A 27,615-nucleotide genomic window follows, 5' to 3' on the forward strand; every position below is an offset into this window, starting at 1 on the left:
GTGTGATAATAGAGTTTTATTGTTATCTTGTAGGTCGATTTTGTGGGGGCCCTCCTGTTACAGAGACTTTGCTGATAAGTTGTTAAATATAATTTATTTGAGAATTGTCTTCTTTTTACTATTAAGATTTTTATTAGTTTTTAATATCATTATTAGGGGTAATTAGGAGTGTTCATAAAAACCGAAAAATCGAAACCGACCATCAAACCGACCAGACCGTAACTGAATTTTCGGTTCCACGTCATCACCGAATTTGGCGGTCAGTTTCGGTTTCAATTTTTTTGACATGGCGGTCGGTTTCAGTTTTTGAAATAAAAAAATAGTTTAACCAAAAAACTGTCAAAACTGCCCAAAACCGCATAAAACCGCCAAACCGCCAAAAACCGTATGGTCGGTTAGAATTTTCGTAAAATAAAAACCGTAACCGACCGGTCGGTTATAAAATTGTAAAACTGACCATAACCGACCGATTTTCACCCCTAGAGGTAATTCACTTTTCTTTATCTTTTATTTTGTAGATTTTTGGTGGAGTCGTTTGATATGTTTACGAGTTAGCGTGTAGTTTTCGATGTTACAAGTTGAAGCTCTAGCCATTTTGGTGTGCTGTTTGAGCACATTATAGTTTTATTGTCTAAATTTTCGAGGACAGTTTGTCTCATGTTGCTCGCTTATTTTACCAGTTTCATGGTTTGACAAGCATGCCATTCAATTAGACGATAAGTTATCCTAGTTCGAGGAGGTTCCTGTGCGGTTTGTGAATATCTGCATCGTAAATTCATAGGTGATTCTAATCACTACGTCAAAAAAAAAAAAATTCTATTTATTTCTACAAATAAAAATCTAATTATTGCTAAAAAAAAACTATGTTTATCTAAACTTTGTCCACTCACTTGCATTGGATCCCTTTTAAGAAACTATGTTTTGCCAAAGGCAGCAGCTTTGGATGACAATAAAAACCAAAGCCATCAACAACAGGAACGTGGAGAATTTATTACAATAATACCAAATGTAATTGATGGCTTCATCAACTTAGCTCTCCAAAAGGAAACTAGTAAATCAAAATTTGAGAGACTAGATTACAAATACAAAGACAGAGCACTATGATACACTCTGATAACAGCTGCTGCTGGTCAGGAGTATTATGAGAGTGAAACAAATCCTTTTAGGACGATCGATGATTCATAAGAAGGCCTCCTTATGTGCTAGAAATTGGAAGGAATAGCTAACTAATCAATCACCATATTTCGAGTATTCAATCACATGTCACTGTCGTTGTCGTCGTCGTTTCAACTATATACAATAGAGATCAAATTCCAGAATTGCAAAGGTTATGAGCGGTCATGATGGTGTTGCTCCACGAACTGATGAACTTGCATCTGAAGAGTTAAAGGATGATGAACGGTGAGGTTGTTGCATTTGCCTTTCATTTGCAAGACCCAGAACTGCAAGTGTTGATCTGCCAAAAAAATTGCATAAATTTATCAAGTGTGTTGAAAATGATCCCAAGCTCCCAGCAATAAGTTGTGAGCAAAAAAGGTTCACTGTGTCTTTAAATGAATTACTGAATCAATTACCAGGAGTCCAAATTTTTGCAATTTCAGCAAATAAATAATTAACTGCATATGTCCACTAGTTAAGAGCCTTAAGAAGAATAATTAAGTAAATAAAAGTGTACCTAGGCAGTGAACTTATCAAGTTCGGCTGACTAGCGAAAGCAGCAAGGGGACTTCTGAGGTTTGCATGCTTGTTTAAAGCACTTTCAAGTTGTGGTGGCGGTAACTGAAAGAAGCAAGCACGTTGTTGAAAAAAAATGTTTAAACTGATCCATCAAAGCAAACAGGGGATCATCATATAACTAACAACTCATACCTGCAATAAGACATGAAAAGAATGTGGCTGTGTCTGATATACACATTTCAAGAAGCCAACCCAAAGTTTTGGCAATTTCCAGACCTGAAGATGAAAGACTGACCATGATAAGTTTGTTGACATTGATAATAGCTCACATAACTGCCTCGGAATCATGATAATAAACAAGTTATGACAGGAGAAATTTAATTTGAAATTTGTACCTGTCTGCTCACAAGTTTGGATAGTATCTCCATAACGAAATCAACCTGGGATAAATCACAAATGAGTATCATTGTAGATCATTTACTCATGTTTACCATTTCATTGTTAGGCCACATACTATAGAAATAAGTAATAAGACTTTGTTACTTTAGTGATGCCTAGCTGTCATTATGCAAGTATTTTGTTTGGCTATTAGGGAGCTGAACTGTAAGAAGTTTTGTTGTTAGTTGCATGTAGCCTAGGGAAGCAAATAGAAGAGGTCAGAGGGTTGAGTATAATTAAATCTCAGTAGCCTCATTTGAGGGGATCTGATTAATTGTATATTTTGGAAGAGTTAAACTCTTTGGGAAATCGCTAAGTGTCTCAAAAACTTGGACTATAGTTCTGACTTTAATATCAATAAAGATTAGTATCTAGATTTCATATTTGGTATAATGCCTATCACTCATTGTACAACCAGCTTGTATTTAAGTGAATCTCATACCCTAACATACGTATCGAACGAAGAGTTTTTAATCATTATATGCTATAAAGAAAGATAAAACATATGTAGAAAGAACTATATTCACTAAACTATGTGGCGACACCATCAGGCAGAAGACATCAAAAAAACAATCCAGGATTCCAGTAACAAGTATATCAACTCTTGAAATTAATGGGAGATGAGATTTATATTTGGCAGGGGAAAAAAGATACCAGTGAAGGAAAAGCATCAATTGACTGAATTACTGTTCTCATAAAGAGAAGAGGTAGTGGAGTCTGCTCAACCTGAAAATAAAATAATAACTAAGCACTTTGCAGCCAAAAAATATTACAACAGGGCACTTGTACAAAAATATATTAGAGACCATAGACACATACCATCTGGCTCAAGGCCCTTGCCAAGACTTGCTGTGTAAATACTGTCCGCTGCTCAAAACAAGCTGAGCAAGCATCTGTTATCTGAAAATAGGAAGAAAAAAGAGTTATGACAGCGTAGGAATGAGAATTAACAAGGGAAAAGAGAAAGATAGAAGAAGCAAGAGGACAAAGGAGAGAGAGAGAGAGAGAGAGAGAGAGAGAGAGAGAGAGAGAGAGAGAGAGAGATGAAGTTTGACCATTACCAATATCATGTATTCATAAATCACAACATTGTTCAGTATGATAGCAAACTTTACCTTTTTAAGTGCGAGACTATCTTTCTCAGGAGCAATGTTGTGAATGGCAACCAAAACCTCGGCAGGTGTTAAAGCTGGACCAGTATGAGCTGAACCCTGCAATAAAATTAAAATTCAGCAAATCCTTGTCATTCACTTCTATGTTTCTGTTTTATTAATTAATGCACACTAACCCAAAAAAAAAAAAAACTCTTTTCCCCAAAAGATGCAAGCCCACAACAAGAAGGTAAACCAGGTAAGGAGAAGAAGCACACTTCCAAAAATAAAGTTATTTGTTGATACTTCTCCTCTAAATGATCGCTGCAATCCCTGACTTAAATGATTCGGGTAATCATCTATTCATAATATATGTATATTGCCTATTCTGTTTCTTCTTCATTTACTTAGATTGTGGATTCAATATTGTAGTTGCTGATTGCTAACTTAAATAATTTCTATTTTTTTTTCTGAAAAAGAGACAGAAGTCACTTGTCTAAAACTGGCCTCCTCCCAAGTCCCAAAATTTATTCAGGAGCCTCACTTACGGCCGAGGAAAACCGTGGTTACAATATAACACAAGGCACAAAAATATTAGATCATATACAAACATGAGTTATTTAAAATTGCCTATATTTTAGTGTAGAATATTCTCTAGTTAAGTCTTGAAATACTATCCCTCAAAGCCTTTTGTCTTAAATACCCAAGTGGCCACCCAGAATTTGATCTTTTCCCAAACCACTTCAACCCCATTATCATCTCCTTCAAATATTCTCTCATTTCGTACCATCCAAACACCCCAAAAGACTGCCAGAATGGCTGCTGTCCATAGTCTTTTGATTCTTCTCCCACCTTTTAGCTTGCACATGATTAGTTGGTTGCATGTCTGAGGCATACAACACTGAATCTCAAATTTGCCCAGCAGTCTATCCCATAGATTATTGCTAAAGGATCCCTCCAAAAACAAATGAGAAGACGTTTCAGCCTGCTTTCTACAGCAAACACACCAACCCAGAGATAGTAGCTGATATGGTCTTTTTCTTTGTAATACCTCATGGACATTGACCTTGTCAAGTACTAACATCCAGCTGAACACTTTCACCTTAGAGGGTGCGCTACCTTTCCACACTATCTTGGCCCATTTTTCTTCAATGAATGAGGGAGTGGTGTCACAGTATGCTTTTGAAATTTGATGTGAAGTTGGAAGTTGGCCACTGAAGTACCTTGGAATGCCCTTGGGGGAATCGCCCAGGGAGTGAAAGTTTTGGGAAACGGTCTTAGACAAGTATGTAGAGAGACTAGATGGCTGGAAAAGTGCATTCTTATCAAAGGGAAGTAGGGTAACTCTCATTGTCCTATCCTCCCTTCCTACTTACTATCTCTCCCTTTTTAAAGCTCCAACTATAGTCATCATAGCCTTGAAAAAATTGATGAGACTTCCTATGGGAAGGTGGTGATTTAGCTAGGGGTAATCACTTAGTTGCTTGGGAGGACGTTTGTAGATCTCGTGAGGAGGGTGGTTTTGGCACTGGAAGATTGGACATGAGAAATAAATGATTACTTATGAAATGGCTTAGGAGACTCCCATTGGAATCCAAGTCACTATGGCACAAAGTAATTATGAGTCGCTATGGAAAAGCAAAAAAAAATTGGGATTCAAGATGAGGATCACGTATGTCACCAAAAGGGCCACGGAGAGATATTTCAGACCTATACAATGAGTTCCCGAAATTGGTAATGTTTAGAGTGGATGATGAGAAAAGCATCCGATTTTGGGAAGACACTTGGATTGGAGGAATTCCTTTGAGGACTGCATTCCTTGACTTAGCTGTGATCTCCAAGGCAAAGAACGAGAGCATAAAAGATGTTGTAGCTGATCAAGGGGTGGGTGGGTGTCAGTGTTGTGAGCTGGAACTTTATGTTCAGGAGAAATCTAATGAAGAGGGAAATTTGCAACCTCATAGAATTGATTCAGCAACTGGAACATGTTAAAGTGCTTAAAGTAGTGAACGATAATAGAGTGTGGAGGTCGGATCCTGGAGGGATTTTCTCATGTAAATCAACTTTTTTCTAGTTCACATCAGATCTGAGTAGTAAAGGCCGATTTTGTACTAAATTCTTTGGAAAAGCAGTGTACCTTCTAAAGTCAAAGTGTTCAGCTGGTTATTGGCGCTAGGCAAAGTGAATGTTCACGATAAATTGCAAAAAAGACGTCCTTACTTATCCAGTTCCCCGGGTTGGTGTATTTTTTGCAAAAAGAATGAGGAAGATGTGAAGCACCTGTTATTGGAATGTAACTTTGCCTACAGATTATGGACTAATCTAATGAAGGAATTCGAGAATTGTTGGGTATTGCATAATAATATCCCATATTTATTGGTGAGCAAATTAGTTGGCAGCAAAAGAAGAACAAAACTATAGAGGACTGCAGTGTTAGCAACATTATGGGTTGTGTGGTTGGAAAGAAATTCTAGGACCTTTGAAGGTTCTATCAATCGAGGTTTTATGGGAAAAAGTCAAATTTTGGTCAGCTACATGGGTTTACAAGACTAAACAATTTGAGGAGTTTTCTTTTTTAGATCTTTGTAGAGATTGGACAATACTACTATAGACATGTCTTAATCACTTTAGGAGTTGCTTTTATAGTTCCTAAGGCGAAGTTTTGATTTGAACTTACAGTTTTTCCTGTTCGAACTATAATAGCTATTGTTACTACGGTTTTCCTCCGCCATACGTGAGGATATCTATACATAATGGGGGATGGTCAGTCTAAGACAGAGGCTTCTTTCTTTTTCTCAAAAAAATAAAAGAAATTCGACTACACCATGGATGTCACCTTTTTTTTTTTGAAAACCAACCATATGTTCCCAAAATTGACATTCAAGGGAAGAATAGAGCAGTTTGATTGTTTTACTAAGCTTGTGAAAAATTTTGGGTATTCTCAATACCAGAGAGTTAATACTTTTACTCATACAACAATCTTCTTCTATAGCAAAAATGGCTATTGGAAATTGCTCGCTCAAAGAAAGGAATTGTGGTCTCTCGACAAAAATTTGTTCTTGATCTTCAAAAAGAAAGAAGAATGCTCGATTGCAAATCCTTATACTACAGATCACGACAAAGTTGGGAACTAATAAAAGTACTCTAGCTGACAAGATATTGCCTTTCTGTTAATTTATGAGCAGATCTCCCTCCTCCCTCACACACAAAAAAGTGTATGGTCTGATACTTCTAATACAGCTACATTTCATAGCGGGAAATGTTTAAGCTTTTCTCATACCAGATTCTATTGCCTGAACAATCGAGTGCAATATCTCCCACACAAAATAAGTGTATGGTCTGGTAAATGTTTAAGCTTTTTTCATACCAGATTCTATTGCCTGATTACATAAAGGCTACCTGGTTAAGAATAATAAAAATGTGTAGTCTGATACTGCTAATATAGCTAGCTACATATCATAGCGGGAAAGTCTTAAGCCGTTCTATCATACTTAACGAAGTGACTGTAAATAATTATTTTATTATCAAGGGCTTATTTTATTATAATACATCCATGATGTCCAATCTGATAGCAAATAAGAAATAAATACCTGTAGTATATGTGCAAGAGCCATTTGGAATTTCTCTAAAGGAAGAGCAACAAGCCGAGGGAATATAGGTAAAACCTGTTATTTCAAAGTAAATTAGGGCCAAACCACAGTTGGGGAATGTAAAATGATAAAAATCTGCAGTCAATCTTCATTATGGAAAAGAAAGTACACACAAATCAAAAGTATCAATAAAACACAACACCAACATGGAATCATCTGAAAATATTGTTTTTTTTCCTATGTAAGTTGGCATTAGTAAAACAATCCACCAACTTGCTAGTCAAGTCCTGAGACAGCACGTAGTTTGTAATGTTGCAGATTGATATTTGCAGCACTATTTTAAATGAAACAGAAGTGCAAAAAAAATATGAAATCTAGAGAATAATTTTCATTGACATCAAAGACAATTACACTAACCCAAGTTTTTGAGACACTCGGAGATCTCACAAAAAGAGTTCTACTCTTCCAATATAAACAAATAATCAGATACCTAAACAGTGATCTAGCTAGCTATTTAGTATTTATAGGTTCAGTTCTACTAACAACCCTTTGACTAATCTCTCTTAGATCATCACCAATGGAAGATACAAATTCTATATTTGGCACACTGTTTGCAATTGTACTCCAATGCAAATAGATGTAAATATATATAGAGAAAAAAAAATAACAAATAAAAAATATAGTTTTTTAATTAGCTTTGACTTAAAAAGAAAATACAAAATATATAAATAAAAAATCTCTACTTAATGCTAAATAATAAATTATATATCAAAATAATAATGAATTTTTTTTGAAAAAGATAAAGAGGCCACTTATCTTAGACTAATCCCTTTCCCGTATGTATTGAATAAAAATAATATTGAATAGTAATGGTGTAATAATAAATGATCATTAATAGTGTGCTAAATTTAGTAAAATACTATATCTTCAGAGCAGACTACTCCAGGTGTACTCATCCCATTTGTTAAATTCCCATCATCGTCTAAGATCACCCAACTATGAAATCGTATCAGCTGTTGTGGTGCAACAATCTCTTGGAGTAACTAAGCCTCTACTTCCTTTTTGAATGTTGCCTCCCATAAAGACAATTGTCATCGTAGCTAGAGTTCCAATAGCCTTTATCACCCGAGACGCCAAGACCGACATCCCAGCATCCACCATGCCTTTCCCCCATCGATGAACCAAAAGATATTGGTAAAGATTGCAAATACCTAGCTCAATGAACATCCCCGTACCACTGATGCCCCATTTCTTTCTATCCTGTCTCCATGAACATCAATAATGGTTCACCATCGAGTCGCACTATCCACCTATGACCTTTGCAAGCCCGATGAAATTCTTTTTCCTCGCAATCTAATGGTTTTTTTGGGGTGGAAGTGTTCTTGGTTGTTTACAATGGAGCAATGACAACTCCTCTTCAGGTGGGGTTTCACCTCTGAGTTGCAGTAGCTGTGACAAAAACCAAGCTTTGGTTTCTTTTAAAGAACAACTATTTAATCTTAACGAAAAAGGACTCCCAGAAGAATAGTTTCATCCTCCAAGAAACAAGAGCCTCATGATTCATTTGCACTAGTAGTACTGTGTCCAAGTTGTCGTTGTGCTTCACTTTATTTTCTTGTTTAATTTCAAGAATAACATCACCTCCTTCTCTAGGAAGCGCGAATGCCAACCGTGAGCTAAGAATTTTTGTTTAAAGAGCAAGAATATCAACTATTAGGCCTCCCTCATTCTTTTTTTGAAAAAAGAGACAGAGGCCATTGTCTTAGACTGGCCCCTAACCGTTAAGGCCTCCCTCATTCTTCAACACATCATCTATATATCTGTTCATTCTTAACCTACTAATGTCTTAGCAATTACATCCAAGAAAGTTAGAGGGCAAAAGGATTAAATTCCAATAACAATATCAATATGGCCTCACATTTATTGGAATGGTATCCATCTTTAATGAGAGGGAGTGCTCGTGGTCTCGACTAGGAGGAAGGCGTAATGGAATTTTAAAAACACCTCATGATTTGCCTTGATTTCTTGTAAAAGAATTTGAATTTCTATTGACACAAGTGATGGACATGATTTTGTTCTAAAGAGATAGAGGTCAAATGTCGTAGACTAACCTCGAAAATTTATTAGGGAGCCTCACTTATGGCGGACGAATACTATTAACACAAAAGCAAAAACGTCAAAGTGAGGCCCTAAAACGATAAAATCTAAGACCCTCATAATGATTTGAACACATAAAAGTTGACCACTCTTTGCTGAGATCCACAAAAGGTAATCCCTCAAACCCCTTAGCTAGGTACACCCAAGTTGCGAACCAGAACTAAAATTTCTCCCGGAGTCCTACCGTTGATTCCTCTTCCTCTTCGAAAACTCTATTGTTTCTTTCCAACTACATTGCCCAAAACACAACCAAGGTAGCCGCTGTCCAAAATGTGTCCTGCCTCCTTCCACATATAACTTACACTGTTTCATCTGAGGTGTTCACATGTTAAGCGCTACTAATATCCCAAACCCCTCATTTTTAACAATCAACATCATAGCATAGAGTGGCCAAAGTTTTCCCAAGGGATGGATGTCCTCTTAATGTTTTCATTTCCTAGTTGAAGCTAAAAGTTTATTCACTCGAAATATTGTCCAATGGTGTCGAAAGCTCAATAAATTTTAGGCAATAACCTTTAACATATACATCATACCATAGAGGACTAAATAGCTTAGGTAGTGACCCTTCTTGAATGCACCTTAACTACCACCAAAGTAGCATGGGTCATAGTTTGTGATCTACCTGGTACCCCAGTAAGGTGTCACCTTCAAACTTAGTCATCACAACGTCAATTTTTTCTTCATTCCAAATTGCTAGAAAGGAAAATATCCCTTAACCTATGGAATCCATCCACCAAGGCTTGAGCTATGAAATGTTGGCTTCTCTAATCACTGCAAACAAAATTCTCATATGGGATTGACCGAAAAACTTTTCCTATTACCGTTCAAGGTCATTGACGAAGAAACATGTGCCAATGTACGAATGAAAGGTACCTAGCATTATATATCAAATTTTTATATAGTATTTTGTTTGATATTGATTTATCATATATTTATACAGCTTTGTAATACAAGCAAATACATAACATAATATATAATGCAATACAATGTAATACCAACATACCATACGAACCTTAAAAGTCCCTAGCACTATTAGGTTCTATTATAACCTTCTAACTAACTAGGCCTAATATTATCACTAGAAACAGTTTAAAGAGGAGAAACCACTTATTCCATTGCTAAAGAGAAAACAAAGATTTTCCTGAAAGATAATAATTAAGAATAGCACATACCTCATTTTTAGAAAGTGAAGATAACATTGGGATAAGAATTGTTACATCCTGCAGCAACATTAACCCGCTTTATGATGTAAGACACCAAAAAAAAATGAAAAAAAAAATTACCATTAAGGGTGAAAACAGCATCATATTTAGAAAAACCTTTAATTTAGTTTCATATAAATGTTTGACAGTAGCTATCAGATCAGGAGCCGGTGTCGTCTCCTGGGTCAAAATTTGCAGTACCTGAAACCAAACAAAAGCACAAAAGTTTCCAGATTAAAGAAAAAACGCATTGCAGAAACAATATCGACAACAGCACTGAGCTACAAGTAAACTTACTAGCATCAAAAGATTCTCACTCCCTTGGGGTGGATCAGATATTATGGAGAGCAATTCAGGATTAGATGAACCTAGTGCCCTTATGAGAATTGGGATATGGCGATGAAAGGCCTGAAATGCAAGTCAGAACCGTAACACAAAATCTAAAAGATATGATAAAAAATTACATAATGACTTGAAATCACACAAATTTAATTGCACATAATCATATTGGGTGATGAAAATCCATTTCCACAAAAACCAAACAGCTAAAGTGAAAAAACATAATCAGCTAAGAACTACAATCTAATTATTACTATTTACTGATTGCTTATGTATTGTTAAAATATTACAGTTATTCTTTTCTTTTCACTTTTTCCTTTTTTTTTGAAAAGAGAAAAGACCCATTTATCTAGGGTCCTTCCCATTATTTTTTTCACTTTTTCTTTTTAATAATAGGAAATTAGTAAAAGTAAGCATTAGGATTTCCTAATAAAGAAATCTATTTCATGGTCCTGAAGACGAGATTAAAGGCACATGGAATGGACAAATACTCAAGCTTTCAAGGATTAACCATCGTGGAGATATTTTTACCATTGAACTTGGCGAGTTCAGATGTGATTCTTGGGATTCAATGGCTGGTAAATTTGGGAATGGCAAGTAAATTTCGAGACTTCTAATGATGACATCCTAGCTAGGTGGGCAGAATGTTACTCTTCATGGGGATGTCTCCCTAGAGCAATCCGTAGTCTCAAGAATGTGATGAAGACCATCAAGAAAGAGGGATCAATTGTTTTTGATTGAACTAAACCCAGTAAATATGGTCCTAAAGCTTTTTTTTACTAAGATCAATGTAATTGTACGTAAGCTTAGAGCAATAGCATGATGAACAAAAAAATCTCTCGGACCTATTGTTAAGAATAGTAAATTACTATTTCATTAATAGCATTTAACCAATCGGGCAACCATATGCTTCCACTCGCGTTGAACGCTAAAGCCATTTATTGATGTCGTAACAGAAATTTGACCCTATCTATCTTAAAAAAAGAATACTCTAGAATTATAGGAATCTAGTCCTTAGATTTATTTATGGTCCTAAAAGAATAGTGATGATATCATACTTATGAAATCGATGAGATTGATATTCAAATATTTCTTCTTAGAACATAGTGATTTGATAACATATATGGGGTGCAGTCCCACATAACACCCCCCAATATAGCATGTTGTCACTAGAAGCAGAACCCCTATTTCTTCTAGAAAATCTCATAACTATTCTCGAGCAACTAAACATGTATTTTTTAACCTAAAAGAATTCAGTTTAGATGTAGAATACCTATCCAAAATTTGTCGCATTTCAATCATGTACGATGAAATCATCAAAGATTTGACCCTTTCGAACTCTGTTTATAACTCACCCGCCACAGAACCAGAACTTTTAAGAGAGTGTTGCAAGCTTTTAACTACATTTTACTACCCGAAGGCCTACTCCCTAGGAGTGAAAGCACACAATAATGCTCACGGGACACGTGTAACCACTCCAAAAAATGAAATTGAGCTTGGTCCAACAAATGCTGCAAGGAGGCATCACAAAAGGCATCACAAAAGTCAGCCAGAGTCAATACTCTAACCACGTTTTTTTTGGGTATAAAATAAATGTCTCCGGGTGATTTTGCGTGGACAACTGAGCATTAAAGTAACCTTTCTGGATAAATTTCCTACACACATCATTGATACCATATTCGAGTTAAGGTCAGATGTCACAAGATAGTGCTTTTAGGACACATTACGACACTCACCAACGCCCCTGCCACTTTTCAGCCCATAATAAACAACATTTTGACCCTTATTTAAGAAAATTTATTCTTATCTTTGTTCCTGATATTCCAGTTCATATTATACATGAATTAGCCCAAAAAGAGCATCTTTATAATGTCCTACAACATCAACTACACTCCAATAAAAAAATGTTGGAGTATGGACAAACAATTGCATACCTCAGCCATAAAATTTCTAGTGAGGGAGTAGAAGCTGCTAGGATATATTAGTTGTCTATTAGTTATGGATTAGCTAAGAAATTAGGAACTAACTGTAATTACTTAGTTTCCTATTTCTCTGCTAGTTTTGTATATAAATACATGTTATTTTATTGAATAATATATGCAATTGATTGACCATTTTCAACATGGTATCGTGCAATTTGATTACGGTTGAGAATTCGAAATTTAGGTTGATTCCAAAATTAGGGTTTGTGTTTGAAGTTTGGTTCTTTCTTTATTTTAGGTTCTTTTTCGGAAACCCTATTTGAAGTGTGTTTTAGTTCTCACCGTCCACACGAGGACTGCCCAGCCATCAATCGTCAAAACCCATGAGTCTGGCCACCAGAAACATCGCGCGCGAGGCTTGCGCCGCCCCTAGTCGTGGTATCCTTCCCCACGCGTCGGTACATGTAGGCACGAGGGACCGTGAATACGGCAACAGTTCACTTCTGCTCCTTGTTCAACCATCTCTTGTCGTTTATTTCCATAGTTCTTTTCCGTTTGTGGTTTAGTATTTCTCACTTAGTGTTTGGGTGTTCTTTCTTTATTAACGATGTCATCCACATACACAACTAACAAAATGATACCATTTTGTGTTCTATAAAATATCAACTGTTAGTATCATTTAATACTAGAGAAATCTCATCCCTTAAATCTTTTATTTATACTCAATTACACACAAATGATTTAGGGGTGCTCAAGTATGTCTTGGGAGTTGAAGTCACTCGAAGTAAATAAGACATTTTTCTATTTCAAAGGATGTATGTACTTAATTTGCTAACTGACACAAAAAAATTAGGAGCAAAACCTTGTAGTACTCCAACGAATCCAATTGTGCACGGTAGAAAATAGTGAATGGAATTATATTTTATTCAATAAAATAGCTAAGTATGTATATACAAGACTAGGGAGACTAAATAGGAAACCAGGAGGAAATTGGAAACTATGTAAAATATATATATTCTAACACTCCCCCTCAAGCTGAAGCATAAATGTTAATCATACCTAGCTTGTTACAAACATAATCAACCTGCACCCCATTCAAAGTTTTTGTGAAAATATTTTTTAATTGTTCTCCAGTCTTCACATATCTTGTGGAGATCAGGCCTTACTTTTAAGACTTGGCTATCTATCATTTTAATAAATATATTGCCTTGTAAATTTCCTTGTATCCAATGGACGGCGGGTTATTATTAGCCATAGACTACAAATAGTGGCCTTAGCATTTAGCGAGATTCATTTAGTTTTGTGTTTGTGATTTTAGAGAAGAGAATCTCTGTAGAGTTTCCAAGTCATCAAAGTCATCGTCCTCCTTAGAAATAGAATAAGTTAGCACAAGTTTCTATCACTCTAGACATCCCTCTTGGCTTAAGCGCCCATAACCAGTAAGATTATGGGCTTTTTTCGAACTATAACCAGGTCATAGCCCAACGGCCCAAGTTCATGGTGACCATGGAAAACATTGACCCATGCAAAAACTCACAAAACACTCAAAAAAAAAAAAAAATATAGGAGAGAAAACAATGTAAAATATGTTGCTCAAAAAGCCAGATTGCAAAGGCTCCATTGCAACATTATAGTTTCTCGGATTAAGTGTTCCCATTTTTCAGACAATACAAAGGTCGTGTAAAAAATATGGGAAATAGTATCACAACATCAATTTGTTTGGCAGAATGAGGAAATAGCATGATAATGTCAATTTTTTGTACTGAGTGGTTCTAAATGTCTAATGTCATGGATGCCCATACGTACTTTTATTACAGTGGTAAAACACCTATCATGAGAGAGATACCTGCTTTACAATTTTTGGCGCTCGTTCATAAATGTTAAAAACAAGTTGAAGAAGATTTGGTTTCTGCATGTAGAGGGAAGCCATGTTACTGTTATGCAAAACAGAAAGAGAGAACACAGATGGTCAAAAAGAAAATATACTCAAACCTTAGAGCATAAAGCAAAGAAGAGAGAAACGAGTCGCTGAGCATCCAGAATAGAAATTGTTGTTGTGCTATGTGCTACACGCTGACCCTCCCTTGTGGAATCAATCTCAGAATTTCCAGAATCTGAAATTTGAGAATCACTAACTGATGTATCTTGGCTTCCAACCTAGAACCCCGAAAATCGATTAAGAAACAAATAAAATATTACATGCAGTGCAGTTTATTACCAAGTAGAAGTTTGACCGGAGCAAAATATGGGAAGCTAAAATATGGTGTTTGAATTTCCAGAAAGTGACTCGATGATATTGTGCCTTCAATGCCAAACCGATGTGCAAATTTCATAGCAATAAAATATCATAATACAAAAACAGCTGGTGCAAGATAAACCCAATGGCCCATGCATGCAGCACGCATATACGACAATCACATTTTTTTTGTGGTGAAATGCACTAGACTGAACAACCATAGATTTCATAACAATAACAGATCATAATATAGAAACAGCATGATGCAAGATTAAACCCAATGGTCCATGCACATGCAGCAAACATATGTGACAATCACATTTTTCTTTCTTGGGTGAAATGCACTAGACTTAAAATGCATACCGTCGCAAGAGATATCAAAATCTTCTTTCCTATTTTGAATTCTAATTGCCACATAAAAGGTAAGACTCTTATGAAAAAATAAACTGAAAACAGTACCATCCCTGTAGCTCTATGTACAGTGGACCCAGATTGCAGATGCTCTAAATCTGAAGCATGGTTATCCACTGCTGAGTGCAACAGGCTAGTTGCAAACTGCTCAATATTTTCCACTACATAACTCAACTGATAGAGTTTGTTGGCCACCTATCCCAAAAACCAGAAAAACTATTAAATAACAAGAGCTGAGATTCTTTAAGAGTGAAAACAAGATCGAAATAAACTTTTATTTATGAAAGAAAAACCCAGCCAAACTGCTTGAAAAAGCAACCACAGTTAGCAAGACGTCATAATCAATTTCCATACCAGGCGAATAGCTTTTGCACGAATTTCATCTTGTAAATGAACAGCACACTACAGAAAGAAAACATCTTAAAGTTAACGAATAGAATAATACAAAATTGAGAAAAACAAACAATAGTTTGAACATTGATGTGGGATGACTCAAAACGTGAATATTGAACAAGAATAACAAAGTCACAGGCATACAGATCGGATAGATATCAAGAAAAGATAAAAGACGCCTGCAGGTAGTAAAGCTCTTGTCAACAGAGATAACATGCTCAGTCCATGGTACCTTTAAAGCAATATCTAAGCAAGCTTGCCTATACAGGGGGCGTCCCAAAATCAAACTCCAGACGGCACCAAGGCCCTGCGTAACACGTTCCACATCACGAATATCTTTTCCATGTTGGTCAGTAACATCAGCGTAGCAGAGATCACCTAGTAGTTTCAATGCAGAATCAGGCAAAACTGGAACTTCACCGAGTAGTTTGCTAAAAGATTTGTCTGAAGCTGGAAATGAATCGAGCAAAGATGTGGCCTGCATTAATAGAAAGAACAAAGAGGTAACTCTCCTACATGAATTTGAAAATGTGTATATTTTCATAAATATATGGTAAATCTGAGAGACATAAGTAATTATGAAGTCGAAAGAGATAAAAGTTCCCACCACTGCCAAGAGAAATTTTTCATACACGGCAGCAGGATAAGAGGTGTTTCCAACTGAATCTAGGGTTGTGAGTGAATAGAGATGATACAAGATGTGTAATACAAGCTCATGTCCCTGAAACCAATTCTCAAGCATTAAAATGAAAAACAACAAATACAGAATGGGGTATAGAACAAACTGACAAAAACATGAACAATATACTTCTGAATAACCAAGAAACATATACCTTCTGCTCTTGGTAGTCCACGACAATATGTTTTTGCACCATCACAACAACATCATCATCTGCATCCATCTGTGAGAAGCAAATTAAACAAACATCACATGTGCACTTTCCAAAAACATCATAGAGAGATGGAGAATGCGAGGCATCATCACAAATCAATATACTACGTAAAATCATCAAGACAAATAGATAATAAGCAACAGTTATTGCTTTGACATATATGCATGGAAAATAGATAATAAAAGTTCTCTTTTTTTTTTCCTTTTCTTCCTTTTCTTTTTTTTTTTTTTTTTTTTGACATATATGAATGAATCACTAGCATCCTGGACCTAACACTGTTTGGATCAAAACTTCGTAAAAGGAACAATGCAACAGTTATTGCTTTGACATATATGCATGGCAATACATGTGGAATAGCAACTTAATTTCTCTAGCAGACAATGTACCTTTAACACTTAACATCTGTTTCTTTTTCACCTTAAATAAAACATGAAAAACAAAATATATTGAAGTGTGCCACATTCGCAAAAAACGCATGCATTATGTCCCATAAAATGAAGATAATTTTGAAAGCATATAAATCCAGATGTTTTATTATTGTCACTTAGCTACTCAATCTCACATGGAGAGACCCACATAGAGCAATAATTTAGAACTGTTCCTTTTGTGTTCAAATTAATTTGCTTGACAGACTAAAAATAAGAAAGAAAAAAAGACTTAAATGAAACTAAAAAATTACATAATAATTACCTGTGCAACCAACCTAGCAAGTAATGCTAGGCGCATCTGACTACAATCTGTCACACATAAATGCTTGTAAGAGTGAATAATCCGTTTAACTGCAAATTTTCTAACACTTTGTTGTTGTTCTTCGCTTAGCTCCATATATACTGGAAGCTGAGGTAGATCTTCACAGGTATCTTCAGATGAAGATGCATTTGAAAGGTCTGGTGAATGCTGATCAAATTCTGGAAAATATGACGTATCAACTTCATCTTTCACTGCAACATCTGGAAACCCTTCTGGAACAAAGTCATCACTAGTGTAAACAGCAGAATCTGTGGGATCTGAAGACTTGACCTGTTTTGCAGGGGCAATTTCCTCTGATTCTTCAAGAAGCTCCTTGAGAACTGATTGACCCACCACAGAAATCAATGGACCTTCCATTTCCTCCTCCATGGAGACAACAGGCTCTGAATAACTCTCAACTCTTGTCCCAAAAGAATGTGAAATAGGCTTATTCAAAGAAAAAGAACCATCACATTCAGATTGCAAGGAAGAAGCCTCCTCTACAGTAGGAATTAATGCAAGTCCAGTGGTAGCTATGCGACGTGGATCTAGCCGACGGGGATCCTAAAAACATAGCACAAGAAGTTATTTCAAAATCACTAAAAATTCAAAATGTATAAAGGAAAAAGTAAAATAAACATATAAGAGAGTGAAAAAAAAAAAAAGGAGTAAAGTCTACCCTCCGTGGATCTCGTTTTGAATCGGTAGGAAAATTATTCGCCATAGGCAAGTCAGAAATCAAAGAACTAGTAGCAGAAGAGAAAGGCATCTGCACAGGGAGAGTTGGGGATTGCACAGAATTTGCTCGAGGAGATCCAGAACTAGCTTGTCCTGGATTATTTAAAGAACTTATCTGGCGAGGTACAGGGAAATTCCCAACCACTGTTAAGGGAGGGGGTGTCATAGGCAAGTGCCTCATGTTAGTTATGACAATATCAGCCAACAAATCAGGATGAATTTTTGAAATAAGGATTTCAAGTGATTCAGCGCCTCTTTCTCCTTCAGCAAGCAAAGCACCAATCATTGCAATCATCTTTTCTACAGGAGTTAATTCACCATCCAACAAGGGAATATCATGGGACAGACCATTAACAGAACTGCCATCCTGCCAAAAATCAGTACTTTGAACCGGCACACTCAAATAGGTCTCTAAATCATGACGCATTTTCTTAGAAGGTAACTCATGGTTATTAGCTGAGTCTTCATTGTCCAAAGGCACAGATCTCTTTTTTAGCAGATCCCCTGAAACAAGTAGCGGGCTTGACAATTGATCATCCTGAGATAGAAAGACAAGAGAGGCGAAAACCATTTGATTAGAGCATACTAAAAGGAGTGAGAGAAGAACAGCTTAAGGATGCTGCTACCAACAATTACCTTCCCCAGCCGAGCATCACGTAAAGCACGTTCAGCATTTTTAACCATTTTGTCAACTTGCCGGATAGCTTGATCTGCTGCATCTCCAGCATTCATGGTTCGTAGAGCACGAACTAAGCTATCTCTTGACTGATACAAAAGAGAGGAAAATCGAAAAAGTGATCCACAACTTGTACACTTAGTTTTCACTTTATTAACGTTCACAACAGTTCAGCAACCTAAAATCAAAATTTCATATTGAAAAGAGATGACAAAAATGCAAAAAAGTGTACTCATGCTACAATTATAATAATAAAGGATTGGCAACAGTGACAGGTCCTATCATTAACTATAATATTCATAACACTCATATTAATAAGCATTGTACAAGAAAAACATCTTTACCTCCATAATAGCTGGGGTAGTAGACCTAAGAAATCCCAACAGCGCGGTTCTTATGGAATACAGGATACTGGAAGCATGACATCCTTTCATCAACTCAAAGTTCGGATTAAAATCAAGCAGCGCAGTGAGAACTGTACTGTAGTGAAGAGGCCTCTTTCTTGCTATAGCTGCAAGACTATCAAAAAAATAAATGCAGTATGAGATTACTAGTAAATAGTTAAAACAGCAAGATTTGTAGTACAAAATAAAATGAAATCAACATTTTAAGCAGAACACGATTAAGAAGCAAGAATCCAAAGATAAAAAGGCAGAAACCAATACAACAAACAAAAGATAACTAATTTTTACTTTGGAAAGATGGAAATCAACTTTAACGCAGATCTTCCTATAAATAAAGAGATTATTCAGACAAACATGCGACATCATAGACACCAATTAATATAACTCACAAAACAGCCAAAAGTTGAAACTTAATATACATGATATGAAAAAATATCAGGAACCCTCATATGGCTTTACAGCATTGTTTCATCAAGCACAGTTATAGTAAAATAATATATCAAATACATACTCTACAAACAGCAACCACATTTCAGACACTACATTTTCTCAAAAACAGAATATTAAATATTCTTAAAACAAATGAACAGATGAGAAAACTAGATCTTCAAAAGGAGCCTTAACTAAATTCTAATTGCCGAATTTCAATATATCTTATCCTACTTGTTTCAGAAAACTTTACAGTCAAAAAGTTAGGCAACATTGACAATTTTTGCTCAAGTATGCATCCCCAAAACAATTTAACTTTGTCGACCTGTGTAATTAAGTTAAATTACTAACTTAGCCCACACAGGGCTTTATTCCTTTAAGCTTATATGCTCATAATAAGAGATCATTAGTTATTTTATTTATTACATAGAACTCCCGCAGTATCATCTTAAGACATCTAATTATATCTTACAAAAAGCAAACAAGATGACGAGTTCAATCTATCAATGTAAACAAAACACATTCATTGGGGAAATAATAGTGTGCATGCACAACAAAAGTTACATCCTCTGTCAACATGGTTAAGGCCACTACTAGACATCTGTGATTTATACTCGGTATAAAACTATAGAAAATCTTGACAGAGTAATATTACAAGGATAGTAAATGCATACAAGTAAGTACGATTTGGAAAAGAGAACTCCAGAAGTCAAAGAAATAATAAATCAAATTGACCAAACCTTCCAGGAGCACAATCAGCAGGAATCTGGCAAGAATATTATGAAACATTCATGGTTGAAAAGTACAACCAGCGGAATTTTAAGACTGCCAAAACATTGAAGAACATAACTGTTCTAAACCAGACAACTGACTAGGGTAGAACACAATTTTTTTTTAAAAAAAAAAAAGAGGAGAGGCTGTTGTCTTAGACTGACCACCCTCTGATATAGATTAAAACCCCCACTTTTGGGGAGGAAAACCAATTTAAACAGAGTAAGAGAGAGTAAAACAAAATGCAGAAAAACAACAAGCAAAATGCAGAAAAACAAAACAAAAACAAAAACAAAAACAAAAGAAAAGAAAAGAAAAGAAAGAACACACGATTGAGCAATGCAATACATGAAACTTTGACAGATCTATATCGTGAACGTTGATGAGTGACTAAACAGATTTAGGGGTGACAAAACTAAAGGATTTTTCATTTTTCCATAAATTGATAAAGCATAAAATTCAATGAAATAAAAATAGAGAACAAACTCAGCTCGCAACTACTTCTGTATAACATAACACCACCTAAACTTAGTTTAAAAGTAATTCCATTCCAATTCCACCACACTTCTAATCATTGCACACCAAAATACTCCTCTCAAACCTTGAAAATAGAACAGACTACTACTAAATTATTAGTCTCTATTTACTAAAATGATAATATGATCTCCATGAACCTGCTGCTTCATACACAAAAAAAGGCTTTTTCTCCAGCAAATTTAGTAAATGTTGAACAAGAATTGCTCCACTAAACTCCAAAACATAATCTTAGAATAAGCCTTTCATACATCATCTCAATCAACATCTTGAAGTTGCCCAAAACACCATTATAAAAACGGTTTGCAAAATAAATAATAATAATAATAATAATAATAATAATAATTCAATAGTCATGACAAGGAAACGACAAACTTATGTAATTGGTAAAAAATATTCCTAAGCCTCTCTTAGGGTGGACTTCATATCATGATTAACTCAAGCACTTGATCTCTCTACGAGAATGTTGTTAGCACAGACACCCACACAGCAAAACTTGCTCAAATTAACATTTAACTAGCAAGTTACACAAGAATGCCAGCAGTACTGAAGCTTACCAACCCCAATCCTGTCTGAAAACTAGCAGTTTTCATTCATTCTCAATGATATACCTCCTTCAAGGTGTTAGGAAAAGTCTAATGAATTTTAATTCTTTTAAGGAAATAAATTTCCACGCAAACAGAGTTTACTTTGCTGTGTTTTAGGAAAGTTCCCTGCACGTGACCTGTAGAATTAAAGTCGTACAGTAAAAAACGTATTTTACAGCTTCAACATTCTCTCAAATAATCCAAGTTCAACATAATTGAGATCTAGCTAAAAGGATCTTCAAACTAAATAGATGAATATCATCAATACATTTCACTTATAAATCACTTGAAGCTTAACCTGCTACCAACAGCTATTCCATGATAGATCTATAGTCTTAGCTCATCTAGCATTAAAAAATCATGGGTCACTATACTCCACAAGCAAATACCAATTCAAAAGCCTACCAAACATGACATCTTTTGACTATTCTGATAGTGAGAACAAGCTTGTAACAACAATTAAACCATATTTGAACAAAAACAAATATATATATATATATATATATATATATATATATACACACACACATGAGCCGCTTATAGAAATTAAAAATTGATTGTTTGTTGGTAGGGTAATGACTTCAAGTAGATGCATACAACTAGTATAAACTAGACAATTGACATACTCACACCCATTTCAAATGCATTTCTCATTAAAACATAGCATCCGAAAAAAAAAAGTGAACTTTGATATGAATCACATCCTCTAAATTTTCAATAGCTTCGTACTAAGGAAAATCAACTATGTATCTTCTCATAGTCCTTCATTAGTTATTAGGTTTCATTAAATATCCTAATACATAGCTGTTAAGAGGTTTCAGATCCCTGCAAATGCCAGCAAACCAAACAGTTCCACAATCTTGCCACAATCTATGCATATAATTGTTGATACGAACAGTTTCAGATCACCTTGCCAAGAATATAATTGATACGAACTAAAGCAATAAACAGAAGGCATGCTCATAATTACAACAGGAGAAGCATTCACGTAGCAGCAGATGATCACCAAATATATTAAGAATATTCACAAGGATCAAATAAAAATTGTTGATACTGTTTGATGTTACAATACAGGACACACTTCCTAAGACAGGTTCTACAGCATCTCTGTTCTTTTGCCTCTTAACCACTTTTTTATTAAAGATTATATATATACCAGCCTTTAAACTTGTATTTAACTGCTTCAGCAATATAGGCTCTAAACAAAACAGATTGCAAACTCAATCAATACCAAATTGCTAAGGAAAACTAATAATTACTGTGAAGTAAAGATCATACAAAATATAGTAAAATATTCAATCTTTAAAGTTATCAATTTGACTACAGATAACATGATTGTGGTACTGGAAAATGGCAATGACCATTACCATGATTCTAAATTGTATCCGCAAATAATATGAAAATACAATCAAAATTTAATAAAATAACTTCAACAAATTATATTTTCCAATGTAGCAGAAAATTCATATTAAGTACCAACAGTTATGCCACCAATGAATATTGCAGGAATTAGTGGATTGTGGCTGATAAGCAGTGATAATACACAAATCAAATAACCAATTACTTTGGCAATAATATTTATCAAAATTGTTTGAATGCATATCCTAAGGAAAATGAATTTGCAGATTAGCATTAAATGGATTTTAAAAGATGATGTTCCTTGACCATTTTAATTCTGCAGATAACAGATCATAGATATGGCGGACAAATTACAACAGTCTGATAGTAGATTTATAATCTAATTTGAAAAAGAGGTTTGTACCATCATCAACAACAGAGATTGGGTTTCAAAGCCAGCAATGGTGAATAGTCACAAAGATGCATAATATTGATCACACAAACTGATAATTAAATGATAATAAGAAATGATAAAAAATTAAAAAGAGTGAATTCAGTATAATGCACAAAAGAGTCATAAATAAAACAAAATGAGAGCAGTGAAGCAAAATGCTACTCGGCATATCTAGGTAAAAAAAAAATTTAATTATTAAGTGTGTCAAATGTATGTCAACTGTTATAATAATCAATACACTTTCGAATAACTTCGACATTATTAGCTGTATGCACATACAGAACAGAACTTAGAAAATGGTAAAAAGTAAATGGTCTATCTAACAGTTTACAAACATAAACTGCATGGCTTGACTATCATATTTTCCTCAGCACACAAGACCACCATATTATCCATCATTTATGCAACGTTGTCATCAGCAAGGGGCTCCAAAGTACCCAAACAACGTGCAGTTTACATAGCATATCCCTGAATCTCATTATCTGAACCGCCAATGCAGCAGTATCCATTAACTCCAATTAAGAGAGCTCATCAGCATACTGCAATAATATCACAACAAGCAGTTGAACTTGTTTCTACAACCTGTGCCCAAGCTTCTGTGATCCCCTCATAAATTTCAAGATGGTTAAAAACAGAGGAAAAAATCCAGTTTCCTGTTTGTACCTTTGAATTTTTTAATGCCTTCTTTATTCTGAAGATATATCAGTAACAGTAATGAGACATGCTACCATCACATTTAAATTAGGGAAAATATATAACCTTGCAATAGATTTCAGGAATACAAAGTTTCAAGTCACATTCCACTGGAGGGTTATCAGTAACAATGTACATTCTGGATGCAACTTTAGTTGTGTGTCAGCAAACATAATACCATATTCTAACATCTAAATGAGTAGAAAAGAGAGAAACATCCAAAACACCAAAGTTGATTAAAGAGATGATAAAATATATGAAAGTCGTCCCTATAGATAATGGATGCTATAGCCATCATACCATACATGAACATTAAGACATAAAAACCCAAACAATTGTATTAAAATAAACTAAAAAATATAGGCAAACGGTCAAAAACCTCTAAAATCTTCAAAAGATAAAAGGTATGAAGTGAAAATTGAGATAATATCCAACCTAAATGTGAAATATATTGTGACACTTTTATAAGCATGTTTGGAGATTGAGATATACTTTACAGATGGGAATTCTAGCTAGCTTAAATAATAAAGTACTAAAGTAATGCAGAGAACTTGAAAGAACAAAGAATAGACTAAATGCCTTTTGTTTCCACAATAATGGCAATAAGATATGAATACTAAAAGATGGTTCAACACGAAACTAAAAACATAGCTTCCTAAGACTATGCTTGATAATAATACCCACATGCCAAAAAGTTTACTTAAATTATTTCCCATGTCATCTTCACCAATTTCACATCATCACGGAATTCCGAGATATGGACAACGCCATAGTCAGAAAGTGATTTGCTAAGATAAAAAACAAGCAAAACCCTTAATAGTACAATACTCACCAATTCACAACGGAGATTGCCAAAGGACCAGGTAAACTGCTAGCTGACTGCAGCAAATTCAATAGAATGCCAAGAGTCCTATTTGCCTCTGACATGAGCGTGTATGAGTCAAGAACCGGGTGACCACAAACCAGCTGCGAAATATTAAAAGGCCGCCTACTTCCTGTTACAACTAGCTTAAAATTAATATCCAAACGATCACATTCTGAGAGATGAAAACTCAAATTTGGACAAATGTTCGCATGGAAACTAGACAAAAAGGTAAGCTAACTGCCTAAAACCTATTCCCATCTTCTCAGTAAAACCACAGGACGTTCAAGTAGGTCTGAGTACCTTCTGCAACAGGAGCTTCAGTTTCACTTGAGTCCGATGTAAATAGCAAAACATATGTTTCCAAGAATTTCAGTGCTAGCAACTTTGTCGCAACACAGCCAGGCTACAAAAACACATCAAAGAAAAACTTTAGCTGTTGAAAGTTACTATTCTTAAAGTGACTGAAAGAATGAAAGAAATTACAATGACAAAGCCATATCTGATCTTAACAATACAAATAATATATGTGAGACGCAAAAATACAAATTAACAAGAAAAGAAGAAATGAGAAAATTTATTACATGGAAGGCTATAATAAAATTTTTCTTTATTGCCAAAAAATAAATAAATAAAGTACAAACAACTTTGCAGAACTCAATTTAATGGCACCTATAATGTCTACCTACCTCCAATGCTATAGCAAATACGCCATCTTTAAACTTGGCCATCCACGACCAAAGTTCTTCAAGCCACCTCTCCACTTTACCACACCGTTGAAACTATTATAATCGTACAATAAGTATTCAACCAAGTCATAACAAATTTCAGAAAAGAACATGGGCACAAATTCATTAAAATTCCACAAAAAGCATGAATGAAAATGAATATATGAATTATGTTCTGATGAGTTGTGGACTAATGAGCAAACCTATTTCTCAAAAGATGGAAAATTTCAGCTATATTAGAAACAAGTTTGTACAAAAAAAATAGTCCATTTTTCTTTAATGCACATTCATTTGCGCTTCACTAGAAAATAGAGAAGAAAAAATTACAATAATGTGGGGCTATATTTCTCCAAGTAAATTAACTTAAATTACTCCTGCATCACTCAATACGATGCAAACAACTTGAAACGCTAACATCATTTAGTTAAATGAGAGTGAACAAAAATTTGCTTAAGTTTAATATTATCATCCACAATTTATGCATAACGTTAAAAGAGAGAAATGTTTCTCAAAAAATGGGAGAGAAAGAGAGAGAGACCTGCAATGACATCTCTTGTAAAACACTAGAAAAGAAATTCGAGCCACTAATAATTGATTGTTTGGCCGCGTCATGGTGGTCATCTCTTAAAAGTGTCAAGAAAACGGGCATCAGCACAGAGCAATGCTCCATTGCCTTCAACCCAATTTCTTCCACCAACCTGCCAACCGTCAAAAAGTAATGAGTCTCATTAAGGTCCATTTACCGGCCAGCAGCATAAAACCCTATCTCACATCCTATAAACTTGTCAATTATTTAGCTTAGCTATAAAAACAAGTGTGTGTAGACATGCATCAAAACAATACCCATACATGTATTTCACAGATAACTGTAAACTATTGAACTCCCCAGCCGCCCCCTACCCCAAATTCCAAACTAAACCCCTACTGAACACACCCCCACCACCTTTAATAATAATAATAAACAGATAGATAAGTGTTTAGGGTTTAGGAGCTTACTTGAGGAGCGATTTTCGGACAAGAACCTCAGGGGAGGACTGAAGCTCAACCAAATAAGGTAAAAGCTCGGCCGCAAAAGAAGGATCGAGGGACAAAAGAATATCCTTGGCCTGTCTAAGAGAAGAAAGCTTGACTGCCAAATCGCCATGGTTGTTGGCGGCAGCTAGTAGAGAAAGAGCTTGGTCTCTGGGAGGTCCGGCCATGTGGTCCGACTCCGAATGAGAATTCTGCTTGTCAAATTAGGGTTTAGGTAGATGATAAGGGATGCATAGAACAGATGAAACCGTGGAATCCTGGGCTGGGTTCCTTTTCTTTCTATTTTCAAAGTAAGGCGAGGAGAATGGAACACTAACCCAACCCAGACAGACCTGCTATGTAGGTTTTATAGGTTTTATATTAAAGAGAAGTAATATGAGGAGCTCTCCCTACTCTTATCTCTTAACGTGTCAACCTCCTATTACAATTTTTTTACTCAATTTTTGTATCCAAAAACACATTAAAATATTTTTTTGGGAATTTTTACTTATTAAACTTTAAATGTATCAAATCATGCCCCTTAAACTTTTAAAGTCATTAAAAATACTCATTAACTATTAAGATTGTTAAATTTAAGGACTTTTGTCCAATTTTAGTAAAAAAATCTAACATGGATGAAAGTTCAGAGAGCATGATTTAGTATATGTCAAAGTTCGAGTGACATGATTTGGTAGATATCAAAGTCTGGAGAACATGGTTTAGTACACAAACAATCACTGAAATAGTAAAATTGAATGAAATGAGATAAAAGTTCTTAAATCCAACAATCTCAATAGTTCATGATTCATTTTTAACAACCTTAAAAGTTTAGGGGGCATGATTTAGTACATATCAAAGTTTAGGAAGCAAAAATCCTAATTAGCCTATTTTTTAAAAACTTTTTTAAGGTAGTATTCGTTATAGTTATAACATCATCTCTCTAAATTTTTAAAAACTTTTAAATAGTTTACAGTACCAAAAATAGGTTTGAAGTTTTTTGAACACGCGTAATAAACTGAAATATCAGAAACTTTATTTTCTGTACTGGATTTTTTCAAAAATTTACAAGGATGATATTGTAACTGTGACAAATATTACTGTGAAAAAAAAAATATTCCGACATGTAATTTTAAGCATAAAGGTTGACTAAAAGATTATAATTTACACTTCTCTTTAACGTATATCATCAAAACTCTACTAAATTTATTTTACATTATATTCTACATTAACTTCTTTTCTCCATATTATTTTTTTATTTAAGCGTTTATATATAAATTACATTGCACAACCTAAAATTTTATCCTAACCCCCC

The 27,615-nt window shown here is 35.0% G+C and overlaps 1 protein-coding gene across 3 annotated transcripts; it reads right to left on the reverse strand.

The window, feature by feature from the left end:
- Positions 1-802: 802 nt before the first annotated feature.
- On the reverse strand, positions 803-26,731 carry LOC115699992 (uncharacterized). Of its 3 annotated transcripts, XM_030627537.2 has the most exons (27): positions 26,289-26,731; positions 25,831-25,990; positions 25,254-25,346; positions 24,868-24,970; positions 24,535-24,697; positions 18,837-19,011; positions 18,453-18,581; positions 17,758-18,354; positions 17,040-17,642; positions 16,290-16,358; positions 16,064-16,177; positions 15,689-15,934; positions 15,418-15,465; positions 15,112-15,258; positions 14,409-14,573; positions 14,263-14,325; positions 10,453-10,563; positions 10,273-10,356; positions 10,126-10,173; positions 6,797-6,871; positions 3,231-3,326; positions 2,935-3,015; positions 2,770-2,841; positions 2,073-2,117; positions 1,870-1,953; positions 1,676-1,779; positions 803-1,456 (listed from the first exon to the last, which is right to left on the reverse strand). In XM_030627537.2, the coding sequence occupies exons 1-27, from the start codon at positions 26,489-26,491 to the stop codon at positions 1,339-1,341; spliced, it is 3,996 nt and encodes a 1,331-aa protein (XP_030483397.1). In that variant the 5' UTR covers positions 26,492-26,731; the 3' UTR covers positions 803-1,338. The 3 variants fall into 3 exon arrangements, with proteins under 3 accessions (XP_030483397.1, XP_030483405.1, XP_060962678.1); XM_030627545.2 differs by lacking the exons at positions 803-1,456; positions 1,676-1,779; positions 1,870-1,953; ... (16 more) ...; positions 17,758-18,354; positions 18,453-18,581 and adding an exon at positions 18,638-18,670 and having other exon boundaries at positions 26,289-26,681; XM_061106695.1 differs by lacking the exons at positions 803-1,456; positions 1,676-1,779; positions 1,870-1,953; ... (17 more) ...; positions 18,453-18,581; positions 18,837-19,011 and adding an exon at positions 23,182-23,548 and having other exon boundaries at positions 26,289-26,681.
- Between the last annotated feature and the right edge of the window lie 884 nt (positions 26,732-27,615).

Source organism: Cannabis sativa, chromosome X (assembly GCF_029168945.1).
Source record: "Cannabis sativa cultivar Pink pepper isolate KNU-18-1 chromosome X, ASM2916894v1, whole genome shotgun sequence".
NCBI lineage: Eukaryota > Viridiplantae > Streptophyta > Magnoliopsida > Rosales > Cannabaceae > Cannabis > Cannabis sativa.